General features: G+C 43.9%; 1 protein-coding gene across 1 annotated transcript; it reads right to left on the minus strand.

Annotated features, from left to right (window-relative positions):
• Positions 1–6,793: 6,793 nt before the first annotated feature.
• ifrd2 (interferon-related developmental regulator 2) lies at positions 6,794–24,113 on the minus strand. The gene is given in 12 exon segments (NM_001173836.1): positions 6,794–7,585; positions 7,984–8,076; positions 8,290–8,418; positions 8,585–8,713; positions 8,948–9,056; positions 9,277–9,455; positions 9,591–9,644; positions 9,767–9,924; positions 10,267–10,391; positions 10,593–10,680; positions 10,837–10,953; positions 23,685–24,113. Coding segments are annotated over 12 exon segments (1,302 nt in total). The 5' UTR covers positions 23,725–24,113; the 3' UTR covers positions 6,794–7,504.
• Positions 24,114–24,219: the final 106 nt, after the last annotated feature.

Consider the following 24,219-nt stretch of genomic DNA (forward strand, 5'->3'; position numbering starts at 1 on the left):
ATGTGTCTGTGCTTTTACTCTCCAGTTCCTCCAGCACTCCCCACTGTAGTCCAGACCATCCTTGGCTACTTCTCCTCAATTGAGGGGCGCTGGACAGGGGTCTGGAGGTCATGCTAAGGACTGGGGGCTGGACAGGGGTCTGGAGGTCATGCTAAGGACTGGGGGCTTGACGGGGTCGGGGTCTGGAGGTCATGCTAAGGACTGGGGGCTGGACAGGGGTCTGGAGGTCATGCTAAGGACTGGGGGCTGGACAGGGGTCAGGGGTCTGGAGGGTCTGGAGGTCATGCTAAGGACTGGGGGCTTGACAGGGGTCTGGAGGTCATGCTAAGGACTGGGGGCTTGACAGGGGTCAGGGGTCTGGAGGTCATGCTAAGGACTGGGGGCTGGACAGGGGTCTGGAGGTCATGCTAAGGACTGGGGGCTGGACAGGGGTCAGGGGTCTGGAGGTCATGCTAAGGACTGGGGGCTTGACGGGGTCGGGGTCTGGAGGTCATGCTAAGGACTGGGGGCTGGACAGGGGTCTGGAGGTCATGCTAAGGACTGGGGGCTGGACAGGGGTCTGGAGTTCATGCTAAGGACTGGGGGCTGGACAGGGGTCTGGAGGTCATGCTAAGGACTGGGGGTCATGCTAAGGACTGGGGGCTGGACAGGGGTCTGGAGGTCATGCTAAGGACTGGGGGCTGGACAGGGGTCTGGAGGTCATGCTAAGGACTGGGGGCTGGACAGGGGTCTGGAGGTCATGCTAAGGACTGGGGGCTGGACAGGGGTCTGGAGGTCATGCTAAGGACTGGGGGCTTGACGGGGTCAGGGGTCTGGAGGTCATGCTAAGGACTGGGGGCTGGACAGGGGTCTGGAGGTCATGCTAAGGACTGGGGGCTGGACAAGGGTCTGGAGGTCATGCTAAGGACTGGGGGCTTGACAGGGGTCTGGAGGTCATGCTAAGGACTGGGGGCTGGACAGGGGTCTGGAGGTCATGCTAAGGACTGGGGGCTTGACAGGGGTCTGGAGGTCATGCTAAGGACTGGGGGCTGGACAGGGGTCTGGAGGTCATGCTAAGGACTGGGGGCTGGACAGGGGTCTGGAGGTCATGCTAAGGACTGGGGGCTGGACAGGGGGCTGGAGGTCATGCTAAGGACTGGGGGCTGGACAGGGGTCTGGAGGTCATGCTAAGGACTGGGGGCTGGACAGGGGTCTGGAGGTCATGCTAAGGACTGGGGGCTTGACAGGGTCAGGGGTCTGGAGGTCATGCTAAGGACTGGGGGGGTCTGGAGGGTCGAGGTGTATTATTTTAGATACTCTGAAGAGGTAGGGTTTCAGGTGCTTTCAGAAGATGAGAAGCGACTCTGCTGACCGAGCCATCAGACTGTTGAACAGCCATCACTAGCACAGAGAGGCGGCTGCCTACCTACAGACTTGATATCATTGGCCACTTGAATAAACGGAACACTAGTCACTTGAATAAACGGAACACTAGTCACTTGAATAAACGGAACACTAGTCACTTGAATAAACGGAACACTAGTCACTTTAATAAATGGAACACTAGTCACTTTAATGATGCCACTTTAAGAATGTTTACTCATCTCTTATGTATATACTGTATCCTTCACTATCTATTGCATCTTAGCCGCTCTGTCACTGCTCATCCATATATTTATATATTCTCATCCCATTCCTTTACTAGATTGTGTGTATTAGGTTTTGTTGTGGAATTGTTAGATATTACCTACAGTTGAAGTCAGAGGTTTAAGTACACCTTAGCCAAATACATTTAGTCAGTTTTTCACAATTCCTGACATTTAATCCTAGTAAAAATTCCCTGTCTTAGGTTAGTTAGGAACACCACTTTATTTTAATGGCGGTTTTGAAGCAGTGGCTTCTTCCTTGCTGAGCGGCCTTTCAGGTTATGTTGATATAGGACTCGTTTTACTGTGGATATAGATACTTTTGTACCCGTTTTCTCCAGCATCTTCACAAGGTCCTTTGCTGTTGTTCTGGGATTGACTTGCACTTTTCTCACCAAAGTACGTTCATCTCTAGGAGACAGAACGCGTCTCCTTCCTGAGCGGTATGACGGCTGCGTGGTCCCATAGTGTTTATACTTGCGTACTATTGTTTGTACAGATGAAGGTGGTACCTTCAGGCGTTTGAAAACTGCTCTCAAGGATGAACCAGATTTGTGGAGGTCTACAGTTTGTTTTCTGAGGTCTTGGCTGATTTCTTTTGATTTTCCCATGATGTCAAGCAAAGAGGCACTGAGTTTGAAGGTAGGCCTTGAAATACATCCGCAGGTACATCTCCAATTGACTCAAATTATGTCAATTAGCCTATCAGAAGCTTCTAAAGCCATGACATCATTTTCTGGAATTTTCCAAGCTGTTTAAAGGCACAGTCAACTTAGTTTATGTAAACTTCTGACCCACTGGAATTGTGATACAGTGAATTAATCTGTCTGTAAACAATTGTTGGAAAAATTACTTGTGTCATGCACAAAAGTAGATGTCCTAACCGACTTGCCAAAACTATAGTTTGTTAGCAAGAAATGTGTGGAGTGGTTGAAAAACGAGTTTTAATGACTCCAACCTAAGTGTATGTCTGACTTCCACAGTATTAGATACGGCTGAACTGTCGGATCTAGAAGCATAAGCATTTCGCTACACGCGCAATAACATCTGCTAACCATGTGTGACCAATACGATTTGATTTGGATTTGAGGTGGCAGAACAGAGTGCTTGGGTTGGGGTGTAATGTTTGAGCATAGCCTGAAGGTAGGCAGGGATAGTTCCTCTTGCTGCTCCGAAGGCAAGCACCATGGTCTTGGAGCGGATGCAAGCTTCGACCAGGCAGGCTGCAGCATTCTGGATCAGTTGCAGGGGTTTGATGGCACAAGCAGGGAGCCCAGCCAACAGCAAGTTGCAGAAGTCCAGACAGGAGATGACAAGTTCCTGGATTAGGACCTGCATCGCTTCCTGTGTGAGGTAAAGTCGTACTCTATGGATGTTGTAGAGCACGAACCTGCAGGAGCGAGTCACTGGTTTGATGTTTGCAGAGAACAACAGGGTGTTGTCCAGGGTCACCCCAAGGTTCTTTGCACTCTGTGGGGTAGTCATTCAAATCACTCAAGGCCTTACCATCCTCATACGCTCTCCCATGTTTGTTGAGCTCTGTGAGATTGATAATTTTTCTCATGCCGTAGTTGCTCCATATCTGAAAACGAACAGACAATATAAAAGTAAACCATATTGTATCAGGGTGGGTGAATGGAGCCAAAATGTGACTGACCCACCCAGACCACTCCAAGCCTCGTACGAACCATCCTGATCTCACAAGCTTACATTCGGTTTCGCTACACGGCTATCAGGATGGTTCGTACGAGGCTAGACTACTCCATCCTTACCTCTAGAAATTATTGTCCCACCCCGATTGCTGGCTCCCCTGACAACCACCTTCATATCTCCAGAGTAGGAACTCAGCAACCTAGTTGAGCAGGGAAAAGGAAGGCAGCTTTTACATTTACAGCAGAAAATCTTTATTCATTCCTCAAAACCAGTGATGGAAAAAGTACCCAAAAGTCATACTGTAGTAAAAGTAAAGATATCTTAATTGAAAATGACTCAACTAAAAGTCAGCCAGTAAAATACTACTTGAGTAAAAAGTGAAAAAGTATTTGGTTTTAAATATACTTAAGTATCAAAAGTAAATGGAATTGCTAAAATGTACTTAAGTATCAAATTCCTTATATTATGCAAACCAGACAGCACAATTCATTTTATTTTATTTATGGATAGCCAGGGCCAGGCACACTACAACACTGATATTAATTTACAAACAAAACATTTGTGTTTAGTGAGTCCGCCAGATCAGAGGCAGTAGGGATGAACATGGATGTTCTCTTGATAAGTGCGTGAATTGGACCATTTTCCTGTCAAAATGTAACGAGTACTTTTGGGTGTCAGGGAAAATGTATGGAGTAAAAAGTTCATTATTTTCTTTAGGAATGTAGGTAAGTAAAAGTTGTCAAAATGATCAATAGTAAAGTACGTATACCCAAAAAAACGACTTAAGTAGTACTTTAAAGTATTTTTACACACATACTATGTAACATCGTCCAAAGGCATGACAGCACCAGGAAAGTGTGAGGTGGGGGCTTGTCTGTCTGTCTGTCTGTCTGCTACTTACTCTCGGTGTAATGTAAGAGTGTAATGTAAGAGACTGCAGGGGCTTGGTGGTAAGATCTTTACAGTCCTCTTCTTGAATTAGTGTCCACTGCTGGGCATTGTGCAGTCCGTTTCCACTGACTGTCTCACTTTGGCTCTTTTTTGAATTTTTTAAGGTACATTTTAAAGCAAAATGCATGCACAAAAAAACGGATTACACATCAGCTTGTGCGCATATGGCTTTTGTATTGGTTAATCAGTGAGTGCGTGAGAGAACTCACCTGTCGACAAATGAAAAACGAATAATGCAGCTCAGTATGCATCCTTCTGGTTCAGTCGCAGTCACGAAGGCATAATAGGAATGGGATACCCACTATATTCCTTGTACAAAGTAATGACAGCATCGGGTTCCATTCGTGCCTAGGTGGGAGGTGCAGAACAGTTAGTTAACAGAGACCTGCAGCTGTCGACTGTTTTTGGAAACACTTTTACACGGCATGTAATTAGCAAACTAACCACATTTATCGATTCGTTTGAACACAGGTGATATGAAGCAACTCGTGCATGCAACGAACATGAATTATCTGCTTAAATGTATAACCTTTAGAGAGCTGACTTTAATATTAATAGAGATGGAACCTAATTGTCAAATTTTGTTTGAAATTATTACTTCTAAATCTGCAAAAAATGCAAGAATAATTTCTCATCTTTTATCAGGGGCTATTGACACGGCAGATGATACCATTTTGTGGAGAATGAGATTTAGCAGAACAGGGGTGATGGAAGAGACCAAACACAAGGGGGCAGCAGCAACACACCTTACAGTCACTGAATTGTTGTCCAGTGTCGATTCACAAAATGAAAATGTTCTCCTTCCCTATCAAATCCAAATTCTCTAAATCGACATTGGAGGTGGCTTATGGTAGAGAAATGAACATTCCATTTTCTGGCAACAGCTCTGGTGGATATTGAAATCCAACTAGATATATTAATACCGTGGGCCGCAGCAATCCATAAATGGTTACTTTTCATCCCTTGCCTTTGATCTGTGCATTACAATGTCAACATTAACACATTTAAAATAAACACTTAGATTACATAGATACATCATTATTTTCACTAACAGCCTTACTGTGTTATTACATTTATCCATAATCAATTTATTTGCCTCATCCTTTGGGTTATATAGCATTGTTCATCAAAATATATGGCAATCTTGGAAAACAACATGATCTTTTATTGTTCGAGTCCACTCCTAGAATACATATGTATTTGTATAGACAATGAACAAAAATATAAACCCAACATAACAATTTCAAAGATTTTACTGAGTATCAGTTCATAAGGAAACCAGTCAATTTAAATAAATTCATTAGGCCCTATTCTATGTATTTCATATGCCTGGTAATACAGAAAAGCATCTGTTGGTCACAAATACCTTTAAAAAACAGTAGGGACATGGATCAGAAAGAAATGAGTCCGTATCTGGTGTGACCACCATTTGCCTCGTTCCAACACGACGTCTCCTTCGCATAGAGTTGATCAGGCTGTTGATTGTGGCCTGTGGAATGTTGTCCCACTCCTCTTCAATGGCTGTGTGAAGTTGCTGGAAATTGGAGGGAACTGAAACACGCTGTCGTACATGTTGAGCCAGAGCATCCCACACATGCTCAATGGGTGACATGTCTGGTGAGTATGCAGGCCGTGGAAGAATTGGGACATTTTCATCTTCTATAAATTGTGCACAGATCCCTTGCAACATGGGGTCGTGCATTATCATGCTGAAACATGAGGTGATGCGAGGCAGATGAATGGCACAACAATGGGCCTCAGGACTTCGTCATGGTATCTCTGTGCATTCAAATTGCCATCGATAAAATGCAATTGTGTTCATTGTCCATAACTTATGCCTGCCCATACCATAACCCCACCACCCCGGGAGACTCTGTTCACAACCTTGACATGAGCAAACCCCTCGCCCACACAAGGCCATACATGCTGTCTGCCATCTGCCCAGTACAGTTGAAACCAGGATTGACCCGTGAAGAGCAAACTTCTCCAGTGTGCCAGTTGCCATCAAAGGTGAGCATATGTCTACTGAAGTTGGTTACGATGCTGAACTGCAGTCAGGTCAAGACCCTGGTGAGGACGACAAGCATGCAGATGAGATTCTGAGACAGTTTCTGAAAGTTTAAGAAATTCTTCGGTTGTGCAAACCCACAGTTTCATCACCTGTCCAGGTGGCTTGTCTCAGCGATCCCGCAGGTGAAGCTGGATGTGGAGGTCCTGGGCTGGAGCGGTCACACGTGGTCTGCAGTTGTGAGGCCGGTTGCACGTACTGCCAAATTCTCTAAATCGACATTGGAGGTGGCTTATGGTAGAGAAATTAACATTCCATTTTCTGGCAACAGCTCTGGTGGATATTGCACGCTCCCTCAAAACTTGACATCTGTGGCATTGTTGTGTGCCAAAACTGCACATTTTAGAGTGGCCTTTTATTGTCCCCAGCACAAGGTGCACCTGTTTAATGATCATGCTGTTTAATCAGTTTTTTGATAATCCATCCACCTTATCTTGGCAAAGGAGAAACGCTCACTAACAGGGATGTAAACAAATTGTGCACAAAATTAGAGAAATAAGCTTTTTCTAGGGTCTTTTATTTCAGCTCATGAAACACAGGACCAACACTACGTTGCATTTCTATTTTTGTTCAGTTTACATGTATAGATTATATGCACAACCAACCAGCATAAAAATATACATGAAAACACCCAAACTTACATTTTCTTTGTCCTCTTCCCATATCTGAAGTCTGTAAACAGAACTTATTTTAAAAATCAATGTACTGTTCTCCTACTTTCAATAAATTAGAAAATAAAATACTGTACACGACCAGAAATGGTTAAGATATTCTTCCGAAAATATTAATAAAAAGATACAATAAACCACCTTTTTGTTTGATTTTCAGGCGTCCCGTAGGTGTCATGATTTTATTATGTAGTGTTAAATTACAAATAAAAACATGCACGCACACGCGTTTGCATTGTCTGCAAAGTCCCTGGTTTGGCAGCAGCCATTGTGTCCTGTGAGATGAGTTTGGGCAAGGGGCCTGTTCAGGAGGGTGTAACGTTACAGAACGTTCCTATAGAAATGTACTGTGTAGAACAGATAGGATTGTCTGTCATTTGGAAAAGGAAATCATGTCAGCTCTATTCATTACATTTCTATCTGCAACGTTACAAACGTTTCGCTTCAATAAATATACTCCAGTATTCTTCTCCTCAGGGTCTCCATCCTATGGGGCCAAGGCGCGTTCCATCAATTCCTCTCCTCCAACCTCTCATTCCTCACATCACATCTGCTCTCTTGTCCCTCACTTTGTTCCTTAGTTTAGTCCTGGCTTTGAAGGCCGCTGAGTTGAACAGATGCTGTGAGAGAAATAAATCAACAGGTTTGATTTACACCATTCAAAATGAAGAATACCAATATGGAGGGCAGGTTTCTATTGGGTCCTGTGAAGACTAGGCAAACCCATAACATGTCATAGTACCTGCTAAAGATAATGGACAGGTACATTTTGTTTAACCGACATATATTTCATTAGGAAGTGGAGATCTCACATGATATGCACTGTGTGGTTGTTGAACAGTATTTTCTGGTTTTAAGGCAGTGGTAATGGTGTTAGGGCAGTGGTAACGGTGTTAGGGCAGTGGTAACGGTGTTAGGGCAGTGGTAATGGTGTTAGGGCAGTGGTAATGGTGTTAGGGCAGTGGTAATGTGCTGGTGGGTTTGCAGACATTTTAAAGTTTATAGGACGTGGGGTCACCTTCTCGAAACGGGAGATCTTGCTGGCTTTGACGGAGGAGTCCAGAATCAGAGGGGGTCCCAGGCCAAAGATATCCCTCAGCAACGGATTAAACTACATAGACAAGACACACCTTTAAATATCATAGAATGACAAGCTGACTATTGGCAATTACTAAATGATACATGAGAAAGCATAGGCAAACAAGCATCAAAAACCTTTGAGAAATTTGATTAGAACATTGTTGGTTGCAGAGATACTTGATATCTCTGCTGTAAAAAGTATATTTATCTCACAAACACTTCTAGACCTAGGATTTGTCCTAACCTGAAGGTGGTGTCTAACTCCAGACTCCAGCACCTCTTTGAAGGCATCGTAGACCCTCCTGCGCATCCAGCTGTCGATGTAGATGCCCTCCACACCAAAGTGGATCTTCTCCTCTGTGAAGTCTTCATTCTGCACAGGAGGGGGAGAGAATATTTCCATATTAAAATCAACATTATATATATATATATTTCTCACACTGACCTATGGTCTCCAGTTAGACAGACTGGTCTGGTGTGAATTTTAAACCCATTAAGCAACGTTAGAAGTGTATGTGGAGGGACAGGTGGTTCCTCACCTCTATGTAGTGCAGCACCTCTCTGAATATGGAGCGCTGTTTCCTCCTGTCGTTCTTGGCACGGTGTTTGTTCCCGTCAGTGGCAAGACCTTTCAGGCACTCACACAGCATGTCGCTGTCTTCAAATTCCTACATAGAAAAACACAAGGATAAGGAGGGATATTTCCTCACTTCCTCTCCATGGGATCTACATTGGCTCCATATTGTGTTTGAGCCTGTGTGAGTAAGACCAGGGACTGTATTCACAAAGTGTCTCAGAATAGGACTGCTGATCTAGGATCAGGTCCTCAATGTCTAATCTTATTCATTGTGATCTAAAAGGCTAAACTTACAGCCCCTGGTTGGTCACTAGGCAGAACATACCCTGTCTATATCTCTTCCCAGTTCAACCAGCAGGGCGATGGTTTCCCCCACAGCAATCCTGTAGTTCACATCGCTGCTCTCCAGGCAGGCCTGTAGCTTGAGCAGATGTCTGAGCACAATAGGAGACAGAGGAAGTGAGATGAGCAAACCGGCAGGTTAAATTAACTTTTTATTGTTTTTCCCCTCATTGGCAAGATCCTGTCTGTATCTGAAATAGCAGCCTATTCCCCATTTAGTCCACTAATTTGGCCAAATGTACTGCACTACTGTAGTAAATGGGGAATGGGTGTCATTTAAGACACTGCCCCTGTTCTGTGTGTTTCACTCACAGGTCTAGCAGTACAGTGAGGCGGGAGGCGGGGCAGAGGGTGACGAGTAGAGCCCAAGCGTGCAGGGCGGCGCTGTGGAGCTTAGGGGCACCGGCCTTGGGGGTGGGCAGGGTGCCCTCACAGTTGGGGTACGACGTGGTGAACACACTTTCCAGGTGACTCATGGATTTTACCAAGTCCTGCCACAGAGAGAGAGAGAGAACGATTAAGACAGACAGTGAAGGAGAAACGTTAAATTAAGCACGTGATTTTCCATACTGGTTCTTTTCCAGCTACAGAGAAATAGAATGAAAAGGATTTCTAGAGATTCTCACCTCTCCATCTTCCGCAGCAGAAACATAGCAGCACATACCCAGAGCAGTGGCACACTGACAGGGAAAACAAAGATGAAACACTTCAACTGCGAGTGGGCTTACAAGAATACATGCACTTTCAGTGGAGAACTGCAGTTGACAACGGGACTGTGATGAAGGCCAATGGTGACACTCACGCTCTGGCGGGCGGCCACACTGGCACAGCCGTCAATCATGATGGCGCTGAGGACGGGTCGAAGGATCTTGAAGCCCTCCTCGCTCTCGTCCCCCCCGCCCAGCTGCACACACAGCTGGGCACACACTGTGGCTGCTGCAGCCTGCTCCTCTCCACCACCTGAGACAGAAACAGAGGGATAGAAAAGGGTGGAGGGTAAGATACATTTTACAGTCCTTAAGGTCAACAAGAGAAGTCAAACTATTGTAGGACTTTGTCAAGAAAAACTCTGAATTCATAGAGCCTAAATGCAGGTATACTTGATGATGATCCACTGGATCAGCCATGTTTATTTTCCAGCCAAATAAAGGTATGGTAGACCAAAAGGTGTGTGCAGGTCTGATTCATCTCCTTGGCCTAGCACCACCTAAAGTAACCTGTGTTTGACTAGAGCAGGTAAATTCAGCCTCGAGCTCCTTCCCTCCACCATCATCACAGACAGTCGCATGGTGTCAGTCTCACCCTTGCGCAGGCTCCTCTCCAGGCAGTCGCTGATGGTGAGGCGTCTCTCTGTCAGGAAGTCACAGAGCAGCCTGGATGAGAAGGCCCCTCTCAGAGACTCCAGGGCTGCCAGGCGTGTCTTTGCACTGCGAGGGACAAGAGGGAGGGGCACGTCAGTATGTCTCCACACAGCTCTGCCTAACGCTGTAGTTATGAGAGGACACGTCTTACACTACACCATTATGTTGAAGCTGATCTTATGTTCCTCATGTCCATTTACCCAATTACTAGCAACGTTGGTGGCTTTAGTTTTCTGTAAAAACATTTAAAGTCCTGCGAGACCCCACCTCTTGTCCATCAGGTTGTCTATGCATTGTTTCAGCTTGTCCTCGGTCTCCTCCTGGGCAGTCTGTTCATCTATTGGCTCACCTGCTCCTGTGGTGGACAAAGGAAATGACAGGTAAGCAACAAAACAAAGAGCTTATATCAACTGCATGACACTTCTTTGGATGATGCACCTGTGTTTAGTAGTGTGAGAGCACATGCATGTTGACTTAGCTTGTGTGTGTGTGTGTGTGTGTGTGTACCCACCTATGCTGTCATCCAGCACCGAGGCGCTCTCGCTGGCACTGCTGTAGTGACTGAGCACATCAGACGCCAGGTCATCATCACTGGCACCAGACCCACCCTTCACCCCATTCCTCCCCCCTATGAGAGAGAGAACGGAGGATAGAAAGAACGAGGAGAGTGGAGGATAGTAGGTGAGAGCAGGAGAAAGGGATAGAGACGCAGAGAGATATGAGTGTGAGGTGAACTTTGTCTCTGTCAGTGGCTCACTCAGCTGTCTGTCTCTGTCAGTAATGACATCCCAGGACGCTTGTGGAGACCAAGGTCTATTCTCTCCCCAGTGCTGACACACACGGCCACGTCACATGCAGCTAAACTGGGAAGGCTGGTCGCGGGCGGCCGCTGCCCGAAGTGTTAATCCCTCAGACACAGCCGAACCAACTGACTGGCACTGCCCCTAGTACAGCTACCGGACTGTGGCCCTATCCTGACAGATGGCAGAGACAGTGAGGATATAGTCACACATGGCCACACTGCCTTACTCCAGTGATCAAGACCTAGCATACTTAGGCTCAAAGGAATTCATCCTTCAAGACAGACCTTTCTTAGTTTATCAGTGAAGTTGGATCCTCAGGTTGAACCCCAAAAATCAGCCTGCCCAGCCCCAGCAGAGAAAGCTTTACTGGGGGAAAGTTCACCGGGATGACAGACCTGATGCAGGGAATCAAGCTGTAAAATCCCCTCCCTGTTGAATGGCTCTAGGGCTGGGGGAAGCCTGACCAGACTCCACATTTTCATTTACAATGACGTCCTGGAATACACCACATGACCAAAAGTACTGTATCAACAATGGCCTCCAGGAAGCATGTCCATTCATTTAGTGTCATCAAAGCAAAGGGTGGCTACTTTGAAGAACCTCAAATATATTTAGATTTTTTTAACACTTTTTTGGTTACTATGATTCCATGTGTGTTATTTTATAGTTTTGATGTCACTATTATTCTACAATGTAGAAAATAGTCAAAATAAAGAAAAACCCTTGAATGAGTAGGCACGTCCAAACCTTTGACTGGTACTGTACTTCATTCCCATATCTCACCTCTCTGTCCATAGTGATCATACTGTACCGAGTGGGCCCTTATCAGTCACGTGACTTACTGGTACTCAACCTTGAACCCCAGGCAGTGTTCACAAATAACCCTATGCACGTGTCAGCCTATGGCAATCACTCAAGCTTTCCACAACTGTCTGCACCTCAGTCATGCCAAGGGGAGGCGCTTGAGAGAGTGACAGGGCTTTTCTTTTCCAGACACAGCCAGTGAGATGAAAGGGCTTCCTGTCCCCACAAATCTCAAAACTTAGGTCTTGGCCAATTGGGTCTTTAACTGAGCTTTTCAAGACATAAGCAACTTCCCTGCTGCCTAAGCTCGTAACCACAGATAAGAAAACAAACACAGGGTGTAAGAGATGGGAAAGCTGACGAATGGTAGCGCTATGGTTTATGCAGCATTCTGAATGACGCCTCTATGAGAGGAGTTAGGTCAGTGAGTTGGCCAACGTGCAGAGGGGACAGTGGAGCTGGGGGTATCCAAGATGTGGATACAGTGTTAGTAGGACAGAGAGGGAGAGAGAAGGCTGGGAATCCTGGGACCAGCTGGAGTGACATGAGGCAGGGTAAAACATATGGCAATGAACTCCTGAGGACATTGTTTGGAATATTCAAACCTAGCTACTACACCTGTAAAGTCATGAGCCATGCAATATCATATGAACTGTAACCATGACGAATGGTAAAGATGAGTTAGGCAAGTGGGTGGAGAAGTCCTGGGATGTGATGGTCAAGCGGGAATAGTTAACAGATGGCCATGGGTGTCAAATGAGTCCAGGTGACGTAGGGCCACATTAGTACGTGGGTCCAGGTTACATGGGGTTGGAGTTCTGCTGTGTTACCTTTGAGAGACGGGGCCCTTGGCCGACAGCTACAACTGTATAACCTCCTGTCTGAGAGAGCCTGTAAAGGGGTTCAGGTGCAGGGAGAAGAGACGGCAGGTTGGCCATGGATGGAGGAAGAGACTATTAGACACTAAACCTCCTCTCCTTCTTCATGTTGCTCTCAGCAGTGCAGCTCTTGCTTTCCCCAGACACTTCTCTGTAAGCCTGTTCAGACCTTCTCTATGTAACCTGTCCTGTTTGATCATTCTCATCAACTGAACAGCAATAAGATTCATTCTACCATCTTTACTATTGGTCACATGGCGATATCTAATATAGATTACTCAGTGGTTGTTATAAACTTGGATTTTACTTGGAGATAGCTAGCTAAAGTATTCCAGTTGAGAATCTGTCATTTTACCATTTCTACCACTATGCTGACATTTGGCCACCTGTACATGTGACAAAAAGGAGTTTGAGCATTCAGTAATCTGACCCACAGTCTGAGTCCACTATCCTCGGGAGACGTGTTGAGTCCTCACGTTATGTGCACTACCCACATCAGACCCGAATTGACCGGGGGCGGAGCTCCTTGCCAGCCTAGGGACTAGGGCTGGGCGATAGATCAAATAAATTCTACTTTATGTTTGAACGCAATGTTCCAAATGCCAGTACTGCAAGAATCAAGGTTTAATTTGTTTGTTTATATGAGCTTTTGTCTTTTTCGCTCCTTCTGTGCGACTTCCCAGTCGCACACACCAAGCCCCTCCCCCTGCCACTCACAACAAAGACGGATGATCTCTTCTTCCTCTCTGACAGAAAGCAGTTTCAACTCGCTATTTGCATTTGAGGTTTGGTCCAACAGAAATCGGTCATATGGACGCCGAAACACATTGAGACATTGTCCTAAAGGCCTTAACCTTTCTATCCATACCATTTGTACCAACTGACCCTACTAAAATAGGGAATATCAATGAACATGGTGGAAAATGAAATGATCCATTTCGGTTGTGCACGGCCTTGGAGTTTCACGTACCGCTTGTAGCATTTTAGCCAGACTTACGGCTAGCTGTCTAGTTTGTGTTTTATAAAATGTGCAATGAGCATAAAAATATGCATTTATATATGGGCAGAAGTTCCTTAGGATCTGTAATTTGAATGTTTCTACCACTATGCTGACATTTGGCCACCTGTACTGTGGTAAAAAGTCTCAGCATTCAGCCATGACAGTCTCATTCTGAGGAAAAAAGCATCTTATCCAGGTAGGCCACTTGATTTCAACATCTAAACAAAAGTGGACAACTAAGTTTACATATGTAACCACGGTTATGTGAGCTATTGGATCACTCCAATATGGTAACCTTCCAAGAGGCCGAGTAAGAATTTCAGATTAGTCCCGTGTACTGGGTAGTTCTGCGACTGACCACCTTAAATAGCTGCCGCCACAATACTTCCACCTCGTGTCCTTTGAGGAGCCGTAGATCACAGAGGATTGAAGTGAACCAATAGTTCACATAACCGTGGTTACATAAGTAACCTTTGATATGTAGCACTATATTAGATCACTCCAATATGGTATCACAATACCAGATTCAAGTCGGTGAACTAGGTAAGGGCCAGACAGAGAGCAAAGTCCCGTAGGACTGAGCTCAGGGCTATGTCCCTCCGTTCCCACTCAGGGTTTGGGCAACACCCACCACAGCAGTTCCGACCTCATTGGCGGGGGCAACAATGACTCGATGTACTTAGAAAAAAGGTGCTAGACGATGCTCAACTGGCCGAGGCGCAAATGTCATTGAGGGGAACTCCTCAAAGCAGTGCCCACAATATACCTACTCCTCTAGTAGAATGGCTGGCTGGCTGGGCAGCCGATATGCTGTAGTAAGTGTCCACAATCCAATGTGAGTCTTTGTATCGATAGGCTCTGGCCTAGAACTCTCACTATAGCAAACTAATAGCTGATCAGACTGTCGTATTGCCTGCGTCTGTGTAATGTAAGTGTCTAAGGCCCTGACCAGGCACAGCACACCTGGGAGGGAAATAACACCCAGCTCATCCGCAGGAGGACAATGTCTGTCTGGCACTGACTAAAATACAGTAGAATAGAATATAGTGTTAGGGTTCATTCCTTTCGTCCTTGTCAATCATTGGTGAAATTAACATGACATATTTAATTAAATCATTCAAAAACCTTTATTAATGCAATTGCAGACGCATGTTTCCGAGTAAGTTCTGCATCAAACAAAAGTCTCAAGTTGTTTTGTTACACCCTCAGTCTAGCCTGGTGATGTCACTACCTACGTCATTACCTTTTTACTCCTGAGACCAAAACCTTGCCTACCAAGCTATATAAACAATGGCTTTTAGTGTTATCTAAAACTTAGCAGTAAACGTCCACTCCCCAAAGTTGATGAATTGTGGAATGTTTGACTAGTCTTATCTCCTCCACTCCCCTGCAGAGCTCCTTCTTCAGTCACACATTACTCAGAGGGGCCTCTTTTTAATGAGGCAGAGAGAATTAGAAACAACTGTGGAACAATATTAAAACCTCAATGTGTGTGTGTGTGCATATAACCCCTCCCCTTCTATTAATACAACACAAGAATAATCAATGATTCTAATACAAACATTTTGGTAAAATCCTTTTCATGACCCCTAGGTGAAGCCAACATTAGTATATACAGTTGAAGTCGGAAGTTTACATACACTTAGGTTGGAGTTATTGAAACTCGTTTTTCAACCACTCCACAAATTTCTTGTTAACAAACTATACTTTTGGCAAGTCGGTTAGGACATCTACTTTGTGCATGACAAGTAATTTTTCCAACAATTGTTTGCATACACAGTGAATTAATCTGTCACAATTCCAGTGGGTCAGAAGTTAACATACAATAAGTTGACTGTGCCTTTAAACAGCTTGGAAAATTCCAGAAAATGATGTCATGGCTTTAAAAGCTTCTGATAGGGTAATGGACTTCCTTTGAGTCAATTGGAGGTGTACCTGTGGATGTATTTCAAGGCCTAACTTCAAACTCTGTGCCTCTTTGCTTGACATCATGGGAAAATCAAAAGAAAACAGCAAAGACCTCAGAAAAAGAATTGCAGACCTCCACAAGTCTGGTTCATCCTTGGGAGCAATTTCCAAACGCCTGAATGTACCACATTCATCTGTACAAATAATAGTACGCAAGTATAAACACCAGGGGACCACGCAGCCGTCATACCGTTCAGGAAGGAGACACATTCTGTAAAGATGAACGTACTTTGTTTGAAAAGTGCAAATTAATCCCAGAACAACAGCAAAGGACATTGTGAAGATGTTGGAGGAAACAGGTATAAAAGTATCTTTATCCACAGTAAAACGAGTCCTATATCAACATAACCTGAAAGGCCGCTCAGTAAGGAAGAAGCCACTGCTTCAAAACCGCCATAAAAAAAGCCAGATTACGGAAGCCACTGCACTTCACAAAATAGATGGCATCATGAGGGGTAGGAAAATCATGTGGATATATTGACGCGACATCAGTCAGGAAGTTAAAGCTTGGTCACAAATGGATCTTTAAATGGACAATGACCCCAAGCATGCTTCCAAAGTTGTGGCAAAATGGCGTAAGGACAACAAAGTCAAGGTACTGGAGTGGCCATCACAAAGCCCTGACTTCAATCCTATAGAAAATTTGTGAGCAGAACTGAAAAAGCATGTGCGAGCAAGGAGGCCTAAAAAACCTGCCTCAGTTACACCAGCTCTGTCAGGAGGAATGGGCCAGAATTCACCCAACTTATTGTGGGAAGCTTGTGGAAGGCTACCCAAAATGTTTGACACAAGTTAAACAATTTAAAGGCAAAGCTACCAAATACTAATTGAGTGTATGTAAACTTCTGACCCACTGGGATTGTGATGAAAGAAATAAAAGCTGAAATAAATAATTCTCTCTATTATTCTGACATTTCACATTATTAAAATAAAGTGGTGATCCTAACTGACCTAAGACAGGGAATTTTTACTAGGATTAAATGTCAGGAATTGTGAAACTGAGTTTAAATGTATTTGGCTAAGGTGTATGTAACCTTCCGACTTCAACTGTATATAGGGCAGCAGCCTCTAAGGTACAGGGTTGAGTATCCGGGTGGTAGCCGACTAGTGATGTTTATTTTAAGTCTGTTGGCCTTGAGATAGAAGCTGTTTTTCAGTCTCTCGGTTCCAGCTTTGATGCACCTGTACTGACCTCTCCTTCTGGATAATAGCGGGGTGAACAGGCAGTGGCTTGGGTGGTTGATGTCCTTGATTATCTTTTTGGCCTTCCTGTGACATCGGGTGCTGTAGGTGTCCTGGAGATCAGGCAGTGTGCCCCCGGTGATGCGTTGTGCAGACCGCACCACCCTCTGGAGAGCCCTGCGGTTGCGGGCGGTGTAGTTGCCATACCAAGCGGTGATACAGCCCAACAGGATGCTCTCAATTGTGCATCTGTAAAAGTTTGATGGTTTTAGGTGCCAAGCCAAACTTCTTCAGCCTCCTGAGGTCGAAGAGGCGTTGTTGCGCCTTCACTACACTGTCTGTGTGGGTGGACCATTTCAGATTGTCAGTGATGTGTCCCGTCAATGTAGATATTGCCGAGCTCCCTTTGCTGTTTTTCCTGAAGTCCACAATCAGCTCCTTTTGTTTTGTTGAGGGAAAGGTTATTTTCCTGGCACCACTCCGCCATGGTCCTCACCTCCTTCCGGTAGGCTCTCTCGTCATTTTTGGTAATCAGGCCTGTTACTGTTGTCGTCTGCAAACTTGATTGAGTTGGAGGCGTGTGTGGCCTCACAGTCATGGGTGAACAGGGAGTATAGGAGGGGGCTGAGCACGCACCCTTGTGGGGCCCGTGTTGAGGTTTTGTTTCCTACCTTTACCACCTGGGGGCGGCCCATCAGGAAGTTGAGGACCAAGTTGCACAGGGCAGGGTTCAGGGCCCGAGCTTAATCATGAGCTTGGAGGGTACTATGGTGTTGAAGGCTGAGCTATAGTCAATGAGCAGCATTCTTGCGTAGGTATTCCTATTGTCCAGATGGAATAGGGTAGTGTGCAGTGCAATGGCGATCAATTAGTGATGGGACGATTGATATCGGCACTCCGATGCAGCTTTCAAAGCACTACTGATTAGAGGTCGACAGATTAATCGGAATGGCTTATTAATTAGGGCCGATTTCAAGTTTTCATAACAATCGGTATTTTTGGACACCGATTGTGGCCGATTATTATATATATTATTATATATTTTTTTTTACACCTTTATTTAACTAGGCAAGTCAGTTAACCTCTATGGGCTACTCAACAGCCAGTGTAATCCCGTGGCGCGTTATTCAAATTCCTCAAAAATGCAAAAACTTTTTCAAACATATGACTATTTTACACAATTTTAAAGACAAGACTCTCGTTAATCTAACCACACTGTCCGATTTCAAAAAGGCTTTACAACGAAAGCAAAACATTAGATTATGTCAGCAGAGTACCCAGCCAGAAATAATCAGACACCCATTTTTCAAGCTAGCATATAATGTCACATAAACCCAAACCACAGCTAAATGTAGCACTAACCTTTGATGATCTTCATCAGATGACAACCCTAGGACATTATGTTATACAATACATGCATGTTTTGTTCAATCAAGTTCATATTTATATCAAAAACCAGCTTTTTACATTAGCATGTGACTAGCATGTGACTAGCATTCCCACCGAACACTGCCGGTGAATTTACTAAATTACTCACGATAAACGTTCACAAAAAGTATAATAATTATTTTAAGAATTATAGATACAGAACTCCTCTATGCACTCGATATGTCCCATTTTAAAATAGCTTTTCGGTGAAAGCACATTTTGCAATATTCTCAGTAGATAGCCCGGCATCACAGGGCTAGCTATTTAGACACCCAGCAAGTTTAGCACTCAGCAAAGTCACATTTACTATAAGAAAAATGTTATTACCTTTGCTGTCTTCGTCAGAATGCACTCCCAGGACTTCTACTTCAATAACAAATGTTGGTTTGGTTCAAAATAATCCATAGTTATATCCAAACAGCGGCGTTTTGTTCGTGCGTTCAAGACACTATCCGAAAGGGTAAATAAGGGTGACGAGCATGGCGCAATTCGTGACAAAAAAAATCTAAATATTCCATTACCGTACTTCAAAGCATGTCAACCGCTGTTTAAAATCAATTTTTATGCCATTTTTCTCATAAAAAGCGATAATGTTCCAACCGGGAATCTGCGTTTAGGTAAACAGACGAAAGAAAATAAAGCATTCGGTCGACTCGGGCACGCGCCTAAGCCCATAGTACTCTGATCGGCCACTTGCCAAACGGGATAAAGTGTTTCAGCCAGAGCCTGCCTCGATATCGTTCAGCTTTTTCCCGGGCTCTGAGAGCCTATGGGAGCCGTAGGAAGTGTCACATTATTGCAAAGATCCTCAGTCTTCAATAAAAAGAGCCAAGATGAAACAACTTTTCAGACAGGCCACTTCCTGCATGGAATCTTCTCAGGTTTTGGCCTGCCATATGAGTTCTGTTATACTCACAGACACCATTCAAACAGTTTTAGAAACTTTAGGGTGTTTTCTATCCAAAGCCAATAATTATATGCATATTATAGTTACTGGGCAGGAGTAGTAACCAGATTAAATCAGGTACGTTTTTTATCCGGCCGTGTCAATACTGCCCCCTAGCCCTAACAGGTTAAGAACACATTCTTATTTTCAATGACGGCCTAGGAACGGTGGGTTAACTGCCTTGTTCAGGGGCAGAACGACAGATTTTTACCTTGTCAGCTCAGGGATTCGTTTTTGCAACCTTCCGGTTACTAGTCCAATGCTCTAACCACCTGCCTTACATTGCACTCCACGAGGAGCCTGGCAGGCTGACTACCTGTTACGCGAGGGCAGCAAGAAGCCAAGGTAAGTTGCTAGCTAGCATTAAACTTATCTTATAAAAAAAACAATCAATCTTAACATAATCACTAGTTAAACTAGTAATATCATCAACCATGTGTAGTTATCTAGCGTGTCCTGCGTTGCATATAATCGATGCGGTGCCTGTTAATTTCTCATCGAATCACAGCCTACTTCGCCAAACGGGTGATGATTTAACAAGCGCATTCGCAAAAAAAAAGCACTCGTTGCACCAATGTGTACCCAACCATAAACATCAATGCCTTTCTTTAAAATCAATACACAAGTATATATTTTTAAACCTGCATATTTAGTTAATATTGCCTGCTAACATGAATTTCTTATAACTAGGGAAATTGTGTCACTTCTCTTGCATCCCGTGCAAGCAGTCAGGGTATATGCAGCAGTTTGGGCCGCCTGGCTCGTTGCGAACCGTGTGAAGTCCATTTATTCCTAACAAAGACCGTAATTAATTTGCCAGAATTGTACATAATTATGACATAACATTGAATGTTGATTCATAGAAGTCTATGATTTGATATAGCAGTCTGACTGAACGATGGTAGACAGCAGCAGGCTCGTAAGCATTCATTCAAACAGTACTTTCGTGCGTTTGCCAGCAGCTCTTCGCTGTGCTTCAAGCATTGAGCTGTTTATGACTTCAAGCCTATCAACTCCCGAGATTAGGCTGGTGTAACCGATGTGAAATGGCTAGCTAGTTAGCGGGGTGCGCGCTAATAGCGTTTCAAACGTCACTCGCTCTGAGACTTGGAGTAGTTGTTCCCCTTGCTCTGCAAGGGCCGCGGCTTTTGTGGAGCAATAGGTAACGCTGCTTCGAGGGTGGCTGTTGTCGATGTGTCCCTGGTTCGAGCCCAGGTAGGGGCGAGGAGAGGGACGGAAGCTATTCTGTTACACTGGCAATACTAAAGTGCCTATAAGAACATCCAATAGTCAAAGGTATATGAAATACAAATGGTATAGAGAGAAATAGTCCTATAATTCCTATAATAACCTAAACCTAAAACTTCTTACCTGGGAATATTGAAGACTCAAGTTCTGTTCTCATGTTCTGAGCAAGGAACTTAAACGTTATCTTTTTTTACATGGCACATATTGCACTTTTATTTTCTTCTCCAACACTTTGTTTTTGCATTATTTAAACCAAATTGAACATGTTTCATTATTTATTTGAGGCTAAATTGATTTGATTGATGTATTATATTAAGTTAAAATAAAATTGTTCATTCAGTATTGTTGTAATTGTCATTATTACAAATAAATAAATACATTTAAAAAAGAAAATAATTAAAACAATTTTTTTAAACATTTCACAAAAAACAATTTGGCCGATTAATCGGTATCGGCTTTTTTTGGTCCTCCAGTAATTGGTATCGGCATTGAAAAATCATAATCAGTCGACCTCTAGTTGAAAGAGTCAACTCTTGCTCGACTCCCAACGCAAGATGAAACAGCACACATACACGCCACCTCATTATTGCAGAGTCCAACTATGATGACTAATATCGCGTTCTAGAGGACTGGCATGAACATAAAGCTTCACACTTTCTCATCAACTTAGCCTATAAAATGCCTATTTTGTTTGAATATAAGAGGTGGTATGTAGGAACTAGAATATTTCAGTGTTATTTCTACTGTGCGCCACCTTGACAGATCCCATGGGATGATGATCACTCTACGCTGATAAGCCTATTCTTTGCCGCGTTATATATCCCTTTTGGGCGGGTCTAGTATTACAAGAGATGTTGGTTATTATCCATGCATGCACGTTACTCCAGAGGACAATTCACACAGGATTAGTTTTTCCAAACTGCCACCTGTAATTCTTTATTTTTTCCATTTAATTGACTCCTGGAGGTTTTTATTCTAGGGGTCAAGATATTTCAACCTCATGTCTAGATAATAACAGGCTACACTGATAACTCGTGCTTGGCAGCCGAATGTATATGTAACCGATGTGAAATGGCTAGTTAGTTAGCGGTGGTGCGCGCTAATAGCGTTTCAATCGGGTGACGTCACTCGCTCTGAGACCTGAAGTAGTTGTTCCCCTTGCTCTGCAAGGGCTGTGGCTTTTGTGGCGCGATGGGTAACGATGCTTCGTGGGTGTCAGTTGTTGACGTGTGCAGAGGGTCCCTGGTTCAAGCCCAGGTTGGGGCGAGGAGAGGGACGGAAGCTAAACTGTTACATATAGGGCTCCCCATAATATTTAAATTGAGGAAGTCATTATTTTAGCGATCCATCGTAGACATCATTCCTAATAAAAATGCCTTCGATCCTACTGATTTGAGCTGCTGAACATTATTTGCACTTGAGATGCTTTGATGGACGAAAAAGTGAACTTCCCATTTACAAAGAGTTTAGCGGGGATGCCTTGCTTTGCAATTGATTGTCCTATGACCCTCACACTCAACTCTGAACCTTGAAGCCAGTTCCACTGTGTTTTTTCATTGTTCCCTTCTAAATCTGGGACTGATTTAGACCTGGGACACCAGGGCTGTGTGCGCAATTCATTATCAGGTAGAACAGAAAACCAGCAGAATTTGGACCTCGTAGGGTAAGAGTTGAATAGCCCTGGCCTAGGATATCAACAGCCAGCCAGGGTTTCATTAAATAAGCTACAGGCACAATAGGCCTACTTTTTATTGGACATTTAGGCCTAACTAAAACACCACATTTGACAATGATCAATTTTGATTCACTGGCACTATGTAAACTAGCTTATCCATACTCATTGATGGCATAATCTACACTGAAAATACAAAACATTAAAAACACCTGCTCTTCCCATGACAGACTGACCCGGTGAATGCTATGATCCCTTATTGATGCCACTTCTATAATAAGTGTAGATGAAGGGCACAACTCAATATTAGGAAGGTGTATACTTTAGGTGTATGTACTAGGCATTGCAAGACATTGCGATATAGATTACCAAGATATAGCCTACACACACGGGTATGACTGTCTGCCCCCCTCCCCTCCTCTCTCTCCCCTCTCAGAAAGATGCACCTGTGTTCAGTCTTCTCTTCGGTCTGTTGCTCATTGACAGCCTCTATTTTAGTGAATTTGCAAGCCATTGCAAGCCATGGTTCTGACTCTACTGCCTGGTGGCCCACCTGCCTACCAGTGACCCTCCCTTTTCTTGCTCTTTCAACTACTCCTCTCCTCCATTGCAAAAATACTGAATCTTAGTGTTAGTAGGAATCGAAGCTCGGGTCAAAGTGCAAAGAGTCATCTCCCCACCACAAATCACAGGCAAATGCAATTAGGTCTCTTTTTCAGACTAACACCAGCCTTGCTAGGAATACTCCCAGTGCACAAGCGTTTTACCTTTCATGTGTGTCTAGCTATAGCGCAGACTAGCCACTATGTTAGAGCTATGTGGCAATGTCACTTTGAATGCGTTTGCTTTTTATGTATTGTGTAATTGATGTGTATACAGATAGTTACGTATACTGCAATTGTTGTTTATTGATGTTTGACAGGTCACTGTAAATAAGAATGTGTTCTCAATCGACTTAACTGTATAAATAAAGAAATAAAATGATCAAGTGGTCAATTATAACAAGCAAACTTAGTTAGCTAACGATAAGTTAGCTAACGTTAGCTAGCTAAGGCAAAATTGCTTGCAAATAAATCTAGCTAGCTAATGTACTGAGCAAGATAAACAAATTGTCTAGCTCAGAATACAAACAAAACATTGCATACTATACAGATATAGTGTGCTATAGCAGTTATATAATGTGTTAGATAGCTAGCTATTATCAAACACCAGTTTGTCAATGCATTGCTACAAATAATGGACATTCTATGAGAAAGTAGCTAACTACTGTAGTTAAGAAACTTTGTTCCATATGGAACCGATCAATTCAGGCAGATGCACAGCATTTATGCCAGCTTAGATTGTGCTGCAAATAATATATATTAGCTAACTTATCCCTTTGCAACACATAATCATATGTTAACAAATAAGACAGCAGTTAGCCAACTTACCCTTGTTTGAACTACGTTTCCCTTTTTTACTCCTTGGCATGTCGCCAATCAGGTTTCTTCACAAATTCACTTCCAAGTCTCAACAGGGCACCCCCGGAGCCGAAACTGAACAATTAATATTCAAGGCCTTGACAGTCTTTGGACACAACCCCGGAGGTCACGATGTATTCAAGATCTTAGTGTGATGACACCAAATATCAAAAACAAGTAGTTAGCTAGACTCGATCCCCCCACTTGTTTTAGTGGCACCACGTTTCACCACCGCAGATGATGTGGAGTTGGCTTTACAAGTCGAGGAATTTCCTTTTCTTCCAAGATTTCAGAATACATTATCTGTGATTGTCCCCGGGTAACCGATATCTAATGCCAGATTGAGATATAACATGTTTTCTTTAAAGTGTTTGGAATGGAGTATCGAGCACGTTGCTGTTCCAAATTCACACATCTTCTTCTTTGGTATAGTGGCGTTCCACAAACAAACGTTTAAGGTGCATGCCGCCACCTATTGCGCTGGAGTGTGCGATCAAGCATGGTT

Source organism: Salmo salar, chromosome ssa13, assembly GCF_905237065.1.
Source record: "Salmo salar chromosome ssa13, Ssal_v3.1, whole genome shotgun sequence".
In the NCBI taxonomy this organism is placed as follows: domain Eukaryota; kingdom Metazoa; phylum Chordata; class Actinopteri; order Salmoniformes; family Salmonidae; genus Salmo; species Salmo salar.